Genomic DNA, 17,955 nt, shown 5'->3' with positions numbered 1-17,955 from the left:
AGAGGTGCACATGTGGGGGAGGGGGATGAGAGAGGTGCACATGTGGGGGAGGGGAATGAGAGAGGTGCACATGTGGGGGAGGGGGATGAGAGAGGTGCACATGTGGGGGAGGGGAATGAGAGAAGTGCACATGTGGGGGAGGGGGATGAGAGATGTGCACATGTGGGGGAGGGGGATGAGAGATGTGCACATGGGGGGATGAGAGAGGGGCACATGTGGGGGAGGGGAATGAGAGAGGTGCACATGTGGGGGAGGGGGATGAGAGAGGTGCACATGTGGGGGAGGGGGATGAGAGAGGTGCACATGGGGAGGGGGATGAGAGAGGTGCACATGTGGGGGAGGGGAATGAGAGAGGTGCACATGTGGGGGAGGGGGATGAGAGAGGTGCACATGTGGGGGAGGGGGATGAGAGAGGTGCACATGTGGGGGAGGGGGATGAGAGAGGTGCACATGTGGGGGAGGGGGATGAGAGAGGTGCACATGTGGGGGAGGGGAATGAGAGAGGTGCACATGTGGGGGAGGGGGATGAGAGAGGTGCACATGTGGGGGAGGGGGATGAGAGAGGTGCACATGTGGGGGAGGGGGATGAGAGAGGTGAACATGTGGGGGAGGGGGATGAGAGAGGTGCACATGTGGGGGAGGGGGATGAGAGATGTGCACATGTGGGGGAGGGGGATGAGAGATGTGCACATGGGGGGATGAGAGAGGGGCACATGTGGGGGAGGGGGATGAGAGATGTGCACATGGAGGGGTGAGAGCTGCACATGGGGGAATTGGGAGAAAATGAGCTGCACATGGGGGAATTGGGAGTAGGGGGGATAATGAGCTGCACATAATGAATGTGGGGTGGGGGACAGTAAATGATAAATGATGATGGGGTGGGGAGAGCAGGACATGATATAATGAATTGGGGCAGGGGGTGCATGTAAATAATGAATGCGGGGAGCAGGAAGTATAGAGTAGGGGGCGTTGCGGATGCAGGAGTGTAACTGGTAACAAATTGGCGGAAAGAGTAGAGGTTCTAATTAAATTATATATTAAGTGCCTATTTACAGTTAATGGGGGCACCGTGGTGGATTACAATTTATATTTGGAATGGTAGGTTGTATAATAACTAACCATATATTGATGGTGGATGCACGTCTGTATTCAGCTGCGTAATGTAAAAGTTGGGGAATGTGCTCTAGATAACTGTGTTATTTTATGCAGAGACGAGTCCTGGCTGGAAGACGTAATGGCGGTCTGTGCTGGATGAAGGAGAAAAGTGACGCGCCCCCTGGGCCAGTGCTGTTAGGGATACCCGGAGCCGGATCAGATGGGGGTTGTAGTCTCCGAGTGGCTGTGACCCGGTCCGTGCCCAGGGTGTCAAGCTCAGTGTGTGGCAGTCCTTACTGATGTTACTAAAGTTCTTTATGTCGACTACGCCACCCGTTGAATTGCGGTCACTACGGCCGCCGCTGCAGCAGGGTCCGCTGAGGCTGATGGTGTTTGTGCAGCTTAGGTGGTATAACCCCCAACGGGAGGGGTATAGCCTCAGGGGGTCAGGTGCAGAGGATGGTGGTTGTGGAAGTGCAGGGATGATGGTAATGAGAGTCAGAGTCGGGTTGTGCAGTTCAGGGTTCTTTACTTACTGCAGATGTTCCGGTCACTCCGGCCTTGAGTGACCACCCGAGCCGTGCTGCGTCCACCAGGTCCTGGACTCGGCCAACCCCCAAGCAGTTCTGGAGCGTGGTTCTGAGCTCCCTTTCTGTCCTGTCCTCGTCTCTGGCCTTCCCCACCAGGGATCCACCTATGTCCGGCTCCCTCGGGCCTTCTGTTGGTAACCCTTGACTCTGGGTTCCCTGACCCTACGCGTGGTCTGCCTTCCGGGTGGATATGGTGGGTGGCCGTGGCAGATGCTGCCCACGGCCTCCGGTCTCTGGCTGAGGTATGCTGTAGCCCCCACCAGTTTGGGATCCGGTAGCCTGTTGCCAACTCTTCACCCTGTGATTGTATTTGGGTTCTCAGAGTTCCTTCTTTCTCCCCCTCTGGGTCTTTCGTTCTCTCCTCTCTCACTCTGGCTCTGGGGCTGCTCTGCTCCTCTGCTCTCTTCCACTCCTCTGCAAAGACTGATGTCTCTCTGACTTCTCACAGACTGACCCTGATCTTAGATGGTGCCCACCTTAAATACTCCCTCTATGTGTGAGCTCAGGTGACCAGCACCCAATGAGCTCCTAACTTTACCCAGGCTGCTCCCCCTATCTGCCCCTACACTACTGGGATGTACCACCCCCCTCCCACTCCAGCCAAGGACAGACTCGGTCGTACCTGCACATTTCTAAGTGGGAGTACCGTTGGTCTGCCCTCCGGAAATGGGATGTGTGTAGTGCATGCAGCCAACTGAGCTCAGTTCCACACTCCATCCCTACCCGGGAGTGGAATATCACACCTCTGGGTTGAGGTGCAACACCCCTGTAGCAGCCGAATCCTCAGGGTGCTACAAAAGCGTAGCTGAAGGACTTCACCTAGAGACGTCACCAGTGAGTCAGTGTATTACATGTACACTTACACTATATACTATGTACCGGGCTCCTGTGTATAATGTCACTGGTGATCACTGTATTACCTGTACACTGACACTATATACAGAGCTCCTGTGTATAATGTCACTGGTGATCACTAGATTACCTGGACACTTACATTATACATACCATGTATAGAGCTCCCGTGTATAATGACACTTATGGTAATATTAGTAATGTGGTGGTAATATTAGTAATGTGGTGGTAATATGTGGTCTGGTCATGGTGTGGCAGTTTTTCCCCCTTCTGTGTGGTATTATTCGGTCACTATGTTGTGGTAATATGTGGTCTGGTCATGGTGTGGCGGTATTCCCTGTATGTGGTATTATTGGTCATTTTAAAAAAAAATGTATATGACACATTCCCTTAAAGAAAACTAAATAAAAATATATCTAAAAAGAGTATTGGATATTTTAAGAAAATTTTAATAGGTTAGAGTAGGGCCCTGCCAGAAGAGTCTACCTTATCGTGGTGTATGAGTATGGGCTGTGCATTATACTACATGTATGAGTATGGGCTGTGCATTATACTACATGTATGAGTATGGGCTGTGCATTATACTACATGTAAGGACTATGGGCTGTGTATTATACTACATGTAAGGACTATGGGCTGTGTATTATACTACATGTATGAGTATGGGCTGTGCATTATACTACATGTATGAGTATGGGCTGTGCATTATACTACATGTATGAGTATGGGCTGTGCATTATACTACATGTAAGGACTATGGGCTGTGCATTATACTACATGTATGAGTATGGGCTGTGCATTATACTACATGTAAGGACTATGGGCTGTGCATTATACTACATGTATGAGTATGGGCTGTGCATTATACTACATGTATGAGTATGGGCTGTGCATTATACTACATGGATGACTATGGGCTGTGCATTATAGTACATGGATGAGTATGGGCTGTGCATTATACTACATGGATGACTATGGACTGTGCATTATACTACATGGATGACTATGGGCTGTGCATTATACTACATGGATGACTATGGGCTGTGCATTATACTACATGTATGAGTATGGGCTGTGCATTATACTACATGGATGAGTATGGGCTGTGCATTATACTACATGGATGAGTATGGGCTGTGCATTATACTACATGGATGACTATGGGCTGTGCATTATAGTACATGGATGAGTATGGGCTGTGCATTATACTACATGGATGAGTATGGGCTGTGCATTATACTACATGGATGAGTATGGGCTGTGCATTATAGTACATGGATGAGTATGGGCTGTGCATTATAGTACATGGATGAGTATGGGCTGTGCATTATACTACATGTATGGACTATGGGCTGTGCATTATACTACATGTATGGACTATGGGCTGTGCATTATACTACATGTATTGACTATGGGCTGTGCATTATACTACATGTATGGACTATGGGCTGTGCATTATACTACACGTATTAGTATGGGCTGTGCATTATACTACATGGATGACTATGGGCTGTGCATTATACTACATGTTTGGACTATGGGCTGTGCATTATACTACATGTATGAGTATGGGCTGTGCATTATACTACATGGATGACTATGGGCTGTGCATTATACTACATGTATGAGTATGGCCTGTGCATTATACTACATGGATGACTATGGGCTGTGCATTATAGTACATGGATGACTATGGGCTGTGCATTATACTACATGTATGACTGTGGGCTGTGCATTATACTACATGTATGAGTATGGGCTGTGCATTATACTACATGGATGACTGTGGGCTGTGCATTATACTACATGTACGGACTATGGGCTGTGCATTATACTACATGTATGACTATGGGCTGTGCATTATACTACATGTATGGACTATGGGCTGTGCATTATACTACATGTAAGAGTATGGGCTGTGCATTATACTACATGGATGACTATGGGCTGTGCATTATACTACATGTATGGACTATGGGCTGTGCATTATACTACAGGTATGAGTTGGGGCGCGCCACCTTCATCATCACCAGTGGCGGGGGGGTCCTATTGACGTGGGGATCGTGTGGGCACCTAACTTGGGTGAGTTCTACATGTGATGCTACTCTGACCTGTGTGGGATGGGCTGGACCGCGAATGGGACTGTCTGCATATCTTACTATTACTCTTTACTATCTGCATAAGCAGTCTAGCATTTTGCTGTGGTTTTTGTTACCATAATCCCTTTGGATGAATGTCCTCATGCCCACCCTGAATCTATATATGCAGCCACTTACACATATAGCCCGGTTGCCACACTATCCGTGGGACCCCCCGGCATCCGGCACTCTGCACCTTACTTCCCTTGTGTTGTGATTTATATGAAATAATTTTGTATGTGCTATTTTGTAAATTTTACCTAATAAAATCATGTTCTTTATGCTGTAAAACAAATTTTTTCTCCTTTTTTTCGAACCATTTATTATATGAGTAGGCAACAACCGGACGATTTTTGCTCTCATTTGAGAGCTTGAGGAAGGTGAGCTACAATGCTCCCTTCTTGTGGTGTTGGTGCAGTGTGTCGGCCATTGTTGCTGTCGTTTTGTGCTTGTGGGGCGGCGTGGCCTGGGGTCATGGGGACTAGGTCTTGCAGCATGGGTGCTGTGAGGCACCAGGCCGCCCGCCCTGCTGGTGCATTGTCGCTGTGGTGGTGGTTGGCGCACGGCTCCGCTCCCGTTCAGGTAGGAAATGTAGGAACCCACTACGAGGTTTGCCGTGACGTGGCAGTGGGCTTCATACAGTCTGATCAGAATGTAAAACTAAGAACCTCATGTTCAGTTATATACATTTTTGCCGAGAGGCATTAGATCAAATGTATGATTTTTGGAGGTGCGGTCCATGCTCCTTTTTTTTGCATTGCATATTCTTTCCCCTTTCTTGGACCAGCACTCCTCCCATTTGGCACAGGTGATTTTAATTAGCAGGAGACTGCAAAGAGGGTCTAGCCTATTTTTGCTCTCATTTGAGAGCTTGAGGAAGGTGAGTCACAATGCTCCCTTCTTGTGGTGTTGGTGCAGTGTGTCGGCCATTGTTACTGTGGTTTTGTGCTTGTGGGGCAGCGTGGCCTGGAGTCATGGGGACTCTGTCTTGCAGTATGGGTGCTGTGAGGCACCAGGTCGCCCGCCCTGCTGGTGCATTGGTCGCTGTGGCGGTGGTTGGCGCACGGCTCCACTCCCGTTCAGGTAGGAAATGTTAGGACCCGCTACGAGGTTTGCCGTGACGTGGCAGTGGGCTTCATACGGTTTGATCAGAATGTTAAACTAAGAACCTCATGTTCAGTTATATATATTTTTGCCGAGAGGCATTAGATCAAATGTATGATTTTTGGAGGTGCGGTCCATGCTCTTTTGTTGCACTACATGTACAGACTATGGGCTGTCCATTATAGTACATGTATGGACTATGGGCGGTGCAATATACTACATGGATGACTATGGGCTGTGCATTATACTACATGGATGACTATGGGCTGTGCATTATACTACATGGATGACTATGAGCTGTGTAATATACTACATGTATGGACTATGGGCTGTGCAATATACTACATGGATGACTATGGGCTGTGCATTATACTACATGGATGACTATGGGCTGTGCAATAAACTACATGGATGACTATGGGCTGTGCAATATACTAAATGGATGACTATGGGCTGTGCATTATACTACATGGATGACTATGGGCTGTGCATTATACTAAATGGATGACTATGGGCTGTGCATTATACTACATGTGTGGGCTATGGGAAGGTGCATTATAATACATGTGTGGACTATGGGCGGGTGCATTATAATACATGTGTGGACTATGGGCGGTGCATTATAATACATGTGTGGACTATGGGCGGTGCATTATACTACATGTGTGGACTATGGGCGGTGCATTATACTACATAGATGATTATGGGCTGTGCAGTTTACTACATGTATGGACTGTGGGCTGTGCATTATACTACATGTACAGACTGTGGGCTGTGCATTATACTACATGTACGACTATGTGCTGTGCATTATACTACATGTACGGACTATGGGCTGTGCATTATACTACATGGATGATTATGGGCTGTGCATTATACTACATGTATGGACTATGAGCTGTGCATTATACTGTATGGAGGATTATGGGGAGTGAATTATACTTCTGTTATGGGGCCCCATCACTTCTATGTTCGCCCATGGTGAGTGTAATAGTTTATTTTTTTCTATACACTAAAGAACAGAGGCAGAACGGGGGACATATACTAGGTTGAGGCCCAGGATAAGGGACATACATATACAGTGGGTACGGAAAGTATTCAGACCCCCTTAAAATTTTCACACTTTGTTTCATTGAAGCCATTTGGTAAATTCTAAAAAGTTCATTTTTTTCTCATTAAAATACACTCTGCACCCCATCTTGACTGAAGAAAACAGAAATGTAGAAATTTTTGCAATTTTATTAAAAAAGAAAAACTGAAATATCACATGATCATAAGTATTCAGACCCTTTGCTCAGTATTGAGTAGAAGCCCCCTTTTAAACTAGTACAGCCATGAGTCTTCTTGGGAATGATGCTACAAGTTTCTCACACCTGGATTTGGGGATTCTCTGCCATTCTTCCTTGCAGATCCTCTCCAGTTCTTTCAGGTTGGATGGTGAACGTTGGTGGACAGCCGTTTTCAGGTCTCTCCAGAGATGCTCAATTGGGTTTAGGTCAGGGCTCTGGCTGGGCCAGTCAAGAATGGTCACAGAGTTGTTCTGAAGCCACTCCTTTGTTATTTTAGCTGTGTTCTTAGGGTCATTGTCTTGTTGGAAGGTGAACCTTCGGCCAAGTCTGAGGTCCAGAGCACTCTGGAAGAGGTTTTCATCCAGAATCTCTCTGTACTTGGCAGCATTCATGTTTCCTTTGATTGCAACCAGTCGTCCTGTCGCTGCAGCTGAAAAACTGTCACGGGTGTGTCGCCACGAAGATCGTCGCGATTACACAGCCTGACTTCTCGCAGCTGAGTTTTTGGTGCTTGGTGTTTTTCGGCAGGGAGGGAGTTAATTCTCTCTCTCTGTGCTAGACGAGGCCCAGCCTCGCCCAGCTGCAGTTAATTCTGCAGTATTGGGACTCCTTCAAATACCTGCCGTTCTGATAGGGTGGTTGTCGGTGAAAGCTTTTCATGCAGACTATCGGAGTGATACGTGGTATTGTTAAGTAGGAGCGAAGTGTACTCGGTGTGGTTTTTTCCCTTCCTCGCTTTATTCTTTATCCCCTTACCTGTTGGTGTTCCCTCCGTTGTAGTGGTGTAAGTTTTTTGTATGCAAGGTGGTTTTTGGTTTGCCCCTTGTACTGTCTCGTTCGTCTTGTACTGTGTTTGCCATATACGGTCCTGTCCCCAATTGTTGTGATCGGGGTCCTTCTCAGGACTAGATTACTGAGGTTCAGGGATTCTCAGGAGGTAGGTTTACGCTGGCGGCCTGGACCTCTGTACCATCAACAGTACCTCCAGGTAGAGGGATTAGGCAGGGCCTCAGTGTAAGGTCAGCATAGGCTCCTGACCTCCTGAACGCCGAGACAGCGTGACATTTTCACCGACCCACTAAAAGATTCTCTCCAGCCACCACGGATCCAGTAGCCAATATAGCTCGGCAGTTGCAGAGTTTGTCCTTGGAGCTGCCGGACGTTAAGTCCAAGGTTTTGTATCCCCTGGAGCAAGCCGGATCAGAACCCAAAGTAGCTCTCCCTGACAGGTTCACGGTGGGGCGGGACAAGTTTTTTGTTTTCCGGGAGGCATGTAAGTTGTACTTTCGGCTGCGACCTCGGTCATCGGGGAGTGAAGAACAAAGGGTGGGAATAGTCATCTCGCTCCTTCAAGGGGACCCCCAATCTTGGGCGTTCTCTCTTCCCCCGGGCTCTCCGGACAGTGGATGGGTTTTTCTCTGCTCTGGGTCTTGTATATGATGACCCGGATCGGATCTCCCTTGCTGAATTTAAGTTACGTAGGATCCAGCAGGGAGATCGTCCAGCGGAGGAATTCTGTTCAGAGTTCCGTAGGTGGGCCACGGACACCCAGTGGAATGACCCGGCTCTTCGGAGCCAGTTTTGTCAAGATTTATCTGACAAATTAAAGGATATGTTGGCACAGTATGACTCTCCCGCGTCGCTGGAAGCCGCTATGGCCCTTGCTATTCGCATTGACAGACGGCTTCGGGAGAGGTGCGGGATAACTCCACCCCCTGTGATGACTCCACCTTCTACAAGGGTCCCTTTTATGGAGGTTCCCCTGGTCAGTCCAGAGGAGCCTATGCAGTTAGGAGGGACATCCTTTCGGTGGAGGGGACCGGCGGTGCGCCACAAGACAGGAAGATGTTTCTTCTGCGTGAGAAAGGGACATTTTATTGGGGGGTGTCCTTCCCGTCCTTCGCAGAGCAAAGAGTCGTCGGAAAACTATTGATCCCAGGTTGTGTGGTGGACGGCAATCTGGGAGTAGGTATTTCGTCCCTAGGTTCGTCTCAGTTTCTTGTACCGGCGGAGGTGGTGGTGGGTACGAGAACTGAGAGGTTATCTGTTCTTCTGGATAGTGGGGCCGGGGCTAATCTGGTGGACGCTCGGTTTGCTCGGGTTCAAGGTATGCGATTGAGTGTGTTGGCTAAACCCATCCCCATATTCTCGATCGACGCCAGGCCTCTCGGTCAGGGAAGTTTTTCGCAAGCCTGGATTTCCGTGAACTTAATCGGATTACTGTCCGAGATCCGTATCCGCTCCCACTTATCCCCGATCTCTTCAATCAGATCATGGGCGCCAAATGGTTCTCTAAATTGGATCTCAGGGGGGCATACAATCTGATAAGGATGAAGGAGGGGGATGAGTGGAAGACGGCTTTTAACACTCCGGAGGGACATTATGAGAACCTGGTCATGCCATTTGGTCTGACTAATGCCCCGGCGGTGTTCCAACACTTTGTTAATGACATTTTTCGCTGCCTGGTAGGTCAGTTTCTTGTTATTTATCTGGATGACATCTTAATTTACTCGCCTGATCTTGTGTCTCATCAGGAGCATGTTAGGCAGGTGTTACAGATCTTGCGGGATAATAAACTGTACACCAAGTGGGAAAAGTGTGTGTTCGCCGTTCAGGAACTCCAGTTTCTAGGCTTCCTGGTGTCAGCTTCTGGTTTTCGTATGGACCCTGGGAAAGTGCGGGCAGTTCTTGAGTGGGATCTGCCAGAGAATCTTAAGGCACTACAACGTTTTCTGGGGTTTGCTAATTATTACCGGAAATTCATTCGTAATTTCTCGTCCATGGTTAAACCTCTCACAGACATAACAAAAAAAGGGACGGATTTTTCTAGGTGGTCTGACAAGGCTTGTCAAGCTTTCTCCTCCTTGAAAAAATGTTTTGCCTCGGCACCCATACTCATTCAACCTGATGCGTCACAGCCATTCATTGTAGAGGTAGACGCTTCTGAGGTAGGGGTAGGGGCAGTATTATCACAAGGTTCGTCTCCTGGTAAATGGCGTCCGTGCGTTTTTTTCTCTAAAAAATTGTCGTCCGCTGAGAGGAATTACGATGTCGGCAATAGGGAACTCTTGGCCATTAAGTTAGCTTTTGAGGAGTGGCGCCATTTTTTGGAGGGGGCTATCCATCCGGTCACCGTCATCACCGATCACAAGAACCTGCTATATCTGGAGTCCGCAAAACGTCTGAATCCCAGACAAGCTAGGTGGTCATTGTTTTTTACCAGGTTTAATTTTGTCGTCACATATCGTCCTGGATCAAAAAATGTAAAGGCGGATGCCTTATCTTGTAGTTTCCCTGGGGCCGGGAATACGGATGACCCAGTTCCTATCCTTCAGGAGGGGGTGGTGGTGTCGGCAGTATTCTCTGAGCTTGAGGAGGAAGTATTGGAGGCTCAGGGGGATGCCCCTGTTGGACCTCCTGGGAGACTGTTTGTTCCAGATCAGTTGCGACAAAAGGTGATCGAGGCACACCATAACTCAGCTTTGGCAGGACACCCAGGGAGTAAAGCAACTGTGGATCTCCTTTCGCGTCGGTTTTGGTGGCCTAATTTACATAGGGAGGTGGGAACTTTTGTTGCGTCCTGTGGGGTTTGTGCGCGCTCTAAGACCCCACGTACCCATCCGTCTGGGGCTCTCTTACCTTTGAAGATCCCGGAGCGTCCTTGGACTCATCTGTCTATGGACTTTATTACGGATCTCCCGCCATCTTCGGGTAAAACGGTCATACTCGTTGTAGTGGACAGGTTCAGCAAGATGACACATTTTATCGCTCTTCCTAATGCTAAAACTCTTGCGCAGGTGTTCATTGGGGAGATTGTAAGGCTTCACGGTGTACCCTCTGATGTGGTGTCTGATCGGGGGTCTCAGTTTGTGTCCAAATTCTGGAGGGCATTTTGTACACAGCGGGGGATGCATTTATCGTTTTCTTCGGCTTTTCATCCTCAGACCAATGGTCAGACGGAACGTCTGAACCAGAGTTTGGAGACATATCTCCGGTGTTTTGTGTCAGAGAACCAGGAGGACTGGGCTTCTTTCTTACCTCTGGCGGAGTTTGCTCTTAATAATAGGCGGAGTGAGTCCACTGGTAAGTCCCCGTTTTTTGGGGCATATGGTTTTCACCCCCAGTTTTGTACTTTCAGTAGGGGGGGCTCTTCGGGGGTTCCTGAGGAGGAACGATTTTCGTCATCACTCGCTTCGATATGGAAAGGGTTGCTGTATAATCTAAGTTCTATGGGGAACCGATACAAACGTATGGCTGATAGGAAGAGAGTGTCTGGTCCGGACCTAAGTGTGAACGATCGGGTATGGTTGTCTACCAAGAATATAAAACTTAAGGTTCCCTCCTGGAAACTGGGTCCCAGGTTCATTGGGCCGTATAGGATCTGCTCTATAATTAATCCAGTGGCATTTCGTCTTGACCTCCCCTCTACTTTTAAAATTCACAACGTGTTCCACAGATCTTTGCTTAAAAGGTATGTGGCGCTGGTGATACCGTCACCTTTACCTCCTCCTCCTGTGGTGGTCAATGGTAACCTGGAGTTTCAGGTATCGAAGGTCGTCGATTCACGTTTTAATCGACGGTCCCTTCAGTACCTGGTTCATTGGAAGGGGTATGGTCCTGAGGAGAGGATGTGGGTTCCTGCATCGGATATTAACGCAGACCGATTAATTCGGGCCTTCCACACGACTCACCCGGATAAACCTAGCCCTGAGGGTCCGGAGGCCCCTCGTAGAAGGGAGAGTACTGTCACGGGTGTGTCGCCATGAAGATCGTCGCGATTACACAGCCTGACTTCTCGCAGCTGAGTTTTTGGTGCTTGGTGTTTTTCGGCAGGGAGGGAGTTAATTCTCTCTCTCTGTGCTAGACGAGGCCCAGCCTCGCCCAGCTGCAGTTAATTCTGCAGTATTGGGACTCCTTCAAATACCTGCCGTTCTGATAGGGTGGTTGTCGGTGAAAGCTTTTCATGCAGACTATCGGAGTGATACGTGGTATTGTGAAGTAGGAGCGAAGTGTACTCGGTGTGGTTTTTTCCCTTCCTCGCTTTATTCTTTATCCCCTTACCCATTGGTGTTCCCTCCGTTGTAGTGGTGTAAGTTATTTGTATGCAAGGTGGTTTTTGGTTTGCCCCTTGTACTGTCTCGTTCGTCTTGTACTGTGTTTGGCATATACGGTCCTGTCCCCAATTGTTGTGATCGGGGTCCTTCTCAGGACTTGATTACTGAGGTTCAGGGATTCTCAGGAGGTAGGTTTACGCTGGTGGCCTGGACCTCTGTACCATCAACAGTACCTCCAGGTAGAGGGATTAGGCAGGGCCTCAGTGTAGGGTCAGCATAGGCTCCTGACCTCCTGAACGCCGAGATAGCGTGACAAAAACACCCCCATAGCATGATGCTGCCACCACCGTGTTTCACTGTTGGGATTGTATTGGGCAGGTGATGAGCAGTGCCTGGTTTTCTCCACACATACCGCTTACAATTATCACCAAAAAGTCTCATCAGACCAGAGAATCTTATTTCTCATAGTCTGGGAGTCATTCATGTGTTTTTGAGCAAACTCTATGCAGGCTTTCATATGTTTTGCACTGAGGAGAGGCTTTCGTCGGGCCACTCTGCCATAAAGGCCCGACTGGTGGAGGGCTGCAGTGATAGTTGACTTTATGGAACTTTCTCCCATCTGCCTACTGCATCGCTGGAGCTCAGCCACAGTGATCTTGGGGTTCTTCTTTACCTCTCTCACCAAGGCTCTTCTCCCATGATTGCTCAGTTTGGCTGGTCTAGGAAGACTTCTGGTGGTCCCAAACTTCTTCCATTTAAGGATTATGGAGGCCACTGTGCCCTTAGGAACCTTGAGTAATGCAGAAATTCTTTTGTAACCTTGGCCAGATCTGTGCCTTGCCACAATTATGTCTTTGAGCTCCTTGGGCAGTTCCTTTGAGCTCTTGATTCTCATTTGGTTTGACATGCACTGTGAGCGGTGAGGTCTTATATAGACAGGTGTGTGCCTTTCCAAATCCAGTCCTATTAGTTCAATTAAACACAGCTGGACTCCAATGAAGGAGTAGAACCATCTCAAGGAGGATCACAAGGAAATGGAGAGCATGTGACTTAAATGAGTGTCTGAGCAAAGGGTCTGAATACTTATGACCATGTGATATTTCAGGTTTTCATTTTTAATAAATTTGCAAAAATTTGTACATCTGTTTTTTTTCAGTCAAGATGGGGTGCAGAGTGGACATTAATGAGAAAAAAATGAACTTTTTAGAATTTACCAAATGGCTGCAATGAAACAAAGAGTGAAAAATTTAAAGGGGTCTGAATACTTTCCGTACCCACTGTATATAAGACAAAGCTACTCCCCTGATTTTTTGGTAATTGCAATTTTTCTGTCTTTATTCTAAGGGTCCCTCTCTTCTACACAAAGTCTCTAAAGCTGTTGTGCATTTGCCTAAACCAGTATTTAGGAATCCAGAGAGGTGGCTTATGTACAATGTACAGAATGCATGGCATTAAGTACATGTGACGCGCCCCTGGGCCTGTGTCGCGCTGCGTTGCGCATGCGGGAGCTTACCCGGAGCCGGATCTCTTGAGGGTTGTAGTCTCGTGGCGGTGATCCGGTCCGTGCCCAGGGAGTCAGACTAAGTGGCGCTGTATTAGCGGTAGATGTTGGACGACTACGCCACCCGTTGAGTACAGCTAAGGAGCTGCTGCTGCAGGGCAGACTGCTGAGGCCGGTGGTAGGATTGTGCAGCGTGATAGTATAACCCCCAACGGGAGGGGTATGGCCTCAGGGCAGCTGACGTGGATGATGGGGGTAGCAGGAACCACTCAGAGACGATGCGGTGTAGTTCAGGGTCTTTACTGGTGACAAAGATAGACCCTCCCGGAGTACTGGCTAGCGGTTGGGGCCTGGTCAGTCCTTGAGCAGATGGGATCTCCCCTGGCCAGGCGGAGTTGTAGGCCTCCCAAACTAACAATACTCTTCTGGCTACCTTGCTAGAAGCGAGTATAAGTAGCCCACGTCCCTGAGTGTACCGTGTGGTGCTCACCCGTATGGCCGGTGACTCGGGGCCTTCTAGTAGCTTCCGCTCCACGACGGCGGTGCTGGTCCCATGCGTGTGACCGTGCCTTCAGGTTTCTTGGCCAGAGGACCTGAAATCCCCTGCCTGACGGATTCTGCTGCTGGGTAGGAGTTAGTCCCCACAGCCTCGGACTCCGGGTCCGGTAAGAAATCTTCTCAGTCAGGGCGAGCTCTGCAGCTGCCAGCCCCTGACTCCTTGTAACACTGCTCCCACAGAGCTCCTGTTGTTTCTTCCCATAGCTGCTTCTCTTCTCTGTCTCTACTTCTGGCATGGCCCAGGAGCTGGGCCCAGCCGGAGCCACAGCTCCCTGTCAGCCCTCCTGGCTCAACTCTCCCTCTGAACTCCCTAACCCTGCCTCAGCCCCAGGTTTATACAGGGGAAGTCCTTCCCCTCCCAGGACTGGGCAGGAGGTGTGGCATGCATAGGATTCCTGACCAAGAGACCTCCCACCTGCTCTCAGACATAACATTGCATTACTGTGGAAACCAGACCCCTGGGGTGCCACGGGGGGAATGTGGCTTGTAGCAGGCTCCTGACCACTGGGTCGGTGCTGCCTGACTCTCCCTCCATCTCCGGGTAGGCTTTCTCTGGACTCCTCTCCAGACTTCTTGTCTCCGGGTGCGCTCTCTCCAGACTCCTCCAGGCTGCACCCATCTTTGTTCTTTTCTTCAGTCTCCGCCCACATTGAAGGTGGTCCCGGGGCAACTTTGTGATTGTTAGTTCCAGGGGCAGTTCTCTTACGCTGATGGACACTTCCAGCATCACAGTCTCTGTTGGTGGGCGCGGTTTCCGCTTTTGGCGCCATTCTTCGACCTGGCCCACGATGGGAGGTGACCTCTTGCCACCCTCTGGCACGCCCATAATGGCGTCCGCTCTTCCAAGGCGGGAAATCTTTGGAAATGGCGGGAATCGTCTCCCAGTGGCGGGAAACTCCATGGATGGCGGGAAAAAGCTGCAAATGGCGGACAACCGGCGGGAAACGACTTGTGATGGGGTCCGTTGGCGGGGACCCTCCGGAACCGGCGGGAGACTTCTTTTTAAGGTAACGGTGAACTTTTCTTCAGGCACGCAGTACCCGGTTGTTGCGGGCATGTAATCCTGCCAACTACGCCAAAGTTGACGCACCCCCTGGGCCAGTGTTGTTTGGGGGAAACCCGGAGCCGGATCAGATGGGGGTTGTAGTCTCCGAGTGGCGGTGACCCGGTCCGTGCCCAGGGTGTCAAGCTCAGTGTGTGGCAGTCCTACAGATGTTGCTGGATGTTCTTTTAGTGTCGACTACGCCACCCGTTGAATTGCGGTCAATACGGCCGCCGCTGCAGCAGGGTCCACTGAGGCTGGTGATATGTGTGCAGCTCAGGTAGTATAACCCCCAACGGGAGGGGTATAGCCTCAGGGGGTCAGGTGTAGAGGATGGTGGTTGTGGAGGTGCAGTGAGGATGGTAATGAGACTCAGAGTCGGGCTGTGCAGTTCAGGGTCTTTACTTACTGCTGTTATGCTGGTCACTCCGGCCTTGAGTGACCGCCCGAGCCGTGCTGCGTCCACCAGGTCCTGGACTCGGCCAACTCCCAAGTAATTCTGGAGCGTGGTCCTGAGCTCCCTTTCTGACGTTCCTTCTCTCTGGCCTTCCCCACCAGGGATCCACCTAAGTCCGGCTCCCTCGGGCCTCTTGTTGGTAAACCCTTGTCTCTGGGTTCCCTGACCCTATTCTTGGTTTGCCTTCCGGGTGGATTTAGTGGGTGGTCGTGGCAGATCCTGCCCACGACCTCCGGTCTCTGGCTAAGGATTAGGGCCCTCCACCAGCTTGGGATCCGGTACCCTTGTGCCAACTCTTCACCCGCTGATCTAATCTTGGGTTCTTGGAGTTCTCTCTTCTCCCCCTCTGGGTCCTTCTTTCTCCTCTCTCTCTGGGCCTTGGAGCTGCTCTTCTCCTCTGCTCTCTTCCTCTGACTCACTCTACAAAAGACTGACAGACTGACTGACTCTGATCTCAGATGGTTCCCACCTTATATACTCCCTCTATGTGTGAGCCCAGGTGACCAGCACCCAATGGGCTCCTAGCACTACCCAGACTGCTCCCCCTATCTGCCCCTACACTACTGGGATGTTCCACCCCCCTCCCACTCCAGCCAGGGACAGACACTGTCGTACCTGCACATTTCTCTAGTGGGAGTACCATTGGTCTGTCCCCCGGAAATGGGATGTATGTAGTGCATGCAGCCTACTGAGCTCAGTTCCACACTCCATCCTTACCCGGGAGTGGAATACCACACCTCTGGCTTGAGGTGTAATACCCCTGTAGCAGCCGAATCCTCAGGGTGCTACACATGTTAATGAGGTTTACTCTGCCCAAGGCTGACACAGGTAGTGTTTCCCATATACACACTTTGTTACTCAATTTAATAACCAGTGGACTTAAGGTCCCATCACACATAACGAGATCGCTAGCGAGATCGTTATTACGTCACGGTTTTGGGATCGCTGGGGAGCTGTCAAACATGCAGAACTTCCCAACGATTTCGGCCACCCCAGCGATCTAACTAACGATCTCGGCGGTCGTTGGGACGCTTTCACACAGCAGCTATTTCAACGATCCACACCTTGATAGGGACTGTACTGTGTCACAAAGGCATGCATAAAATCACTTTTTCGCGCCCCCTCATCTCCGATTGGTGGACGCTACTGCGTTCTGATTGGGCGGCCTTGGTTTAAAAGAAGGCCACGTTGTAGCAATTCCGTCCCTTTGTTCCTGTCAGCGTCCTGATTTTCGGATTGTAGTAGCGTTCTCTGGCTGTGACTCCAGATGTACAGCCAGTCACAGCCGGAGAACGCTAACGATCCGCAAAATCAGGACTCAGTCGAATGAACGGATATCAACAGGCCGGAGAATCCTGCTAGGATCTGCAATCCAGCACGTATGAGGATGGGGGGAGGTCGAAATCTCGCAACGGGTCCCATCAGACCCTAGTTATGCCTCTGATTGTACTGTGTGGGGGGATGGCGGTACTATGGGAAAATTACACTATGTGGGGCCAAGAACGGGGCCCTGTACTATGAGAACAATACGTTTCCTCCCTTCCTGTCTCCATAGTTAGGTCGTATGTATCTATTACAGGAAACAGAACAGAAACCTTATGATTCTTATAAAGGGGCAACACAAGACCCCCAAAGAGCCTCCGTGCTGAAGGGGTTAATGCCCCCTGCGCCCAGTAATGGGGTCTCCACATACCTCCACCTGCAGAGCCGCCACCACATATATGGCTGTTGTGTGCGCACAGGACCTGTGATGAGGTCACAGAAGGGGAGGAGTCAGGGGTCACATGATCAGGGGCCTCAGTGGATGCAGGACTCTGCTGTGCTGGTTGTCATGGTGCTGGATGAGCTGAAGTTTATGTGTGGGGTCAGGAGGGGTTTACAGTGTGGATGTAGCAGAGCCGCGCGTGTACGAGGCGGACGGAGCGGAGCCGCGCGTGTACGAGGCGGACGGAGCGGAGCCGCGCGTGTACGAGGCGGACGGAGCGGAGCCGCGCGTGTACGAGGCGTACGGAGCGGATCCGCGCGTGTACGAGGCGTACGGAGCGGATCCGCGCGTGTACGAGGCGTACGGAGCGGATCCGCGCGTGTACGAGGCTTAAGGAGCGGATCCACGCGTGTACGAGGCTTACGGAGCGGATCCGCGCGTGTACGAGGCTTACGGAGCGGAGCCGAGCGTGTACGAGGCTTACGGAGCGGAGCCGCGCGTGTACGAGGCGCACGGAGCGGAGCCGCGCGTGTACGAGGCGTACGGTGCGGAGCCGCGCGTGTACGAGGC

The 17,955-nt window shown here is 50.3% G+C and overlaps 1 protein-coding gene across 1 annotated transcript in view; it reads right to left on the bottom strand.

The window, feature by feature from the left end:
• LOC141191459 (uncharacterized) overlaps positions 1-17,449 on the bottom strand; it is a 56,780-nt gene extending 39,331 nt beyond the window's left edge. The window contains exon 1 of the mRNA XM_073661351.1: positions 17,374-17,449. Within this exon, the coding sequence (XP_073517452.1) occupies positions 17,374-17,399 (26 nt within the window). The 5' untranslated portion in view covers positions 17,400-17,449. The remainder of the gene's footprint in view (positions 1-17,373) is intronic.
• Positions 17,450-17,955: the final 506 nt, after the last annotated feature.

Source organism: Phyllobates terribilis, unplaced genomic scaffold, assembly GCF_046119375.1.
Source record: "Phyllobates terribilis strain yellow unplaced genomic scaffold, ASM4611937v1 Scaffold_46__1_contigs__length_10046794, whole genome shotgun sequence".
In the NCBI taxonomy this organism is placed as follows: Eukaryota; Metazoa; Chordata; class Amphibia; order Anura; family Dendrobatidae; genus Phyllobates; species Phyllobates terribilis.
The sequence above is the reverse complement of the archived record's forward strand: the minus strand, read 5'-3'. Positions and strand labels throughout refer to the sequence as shown.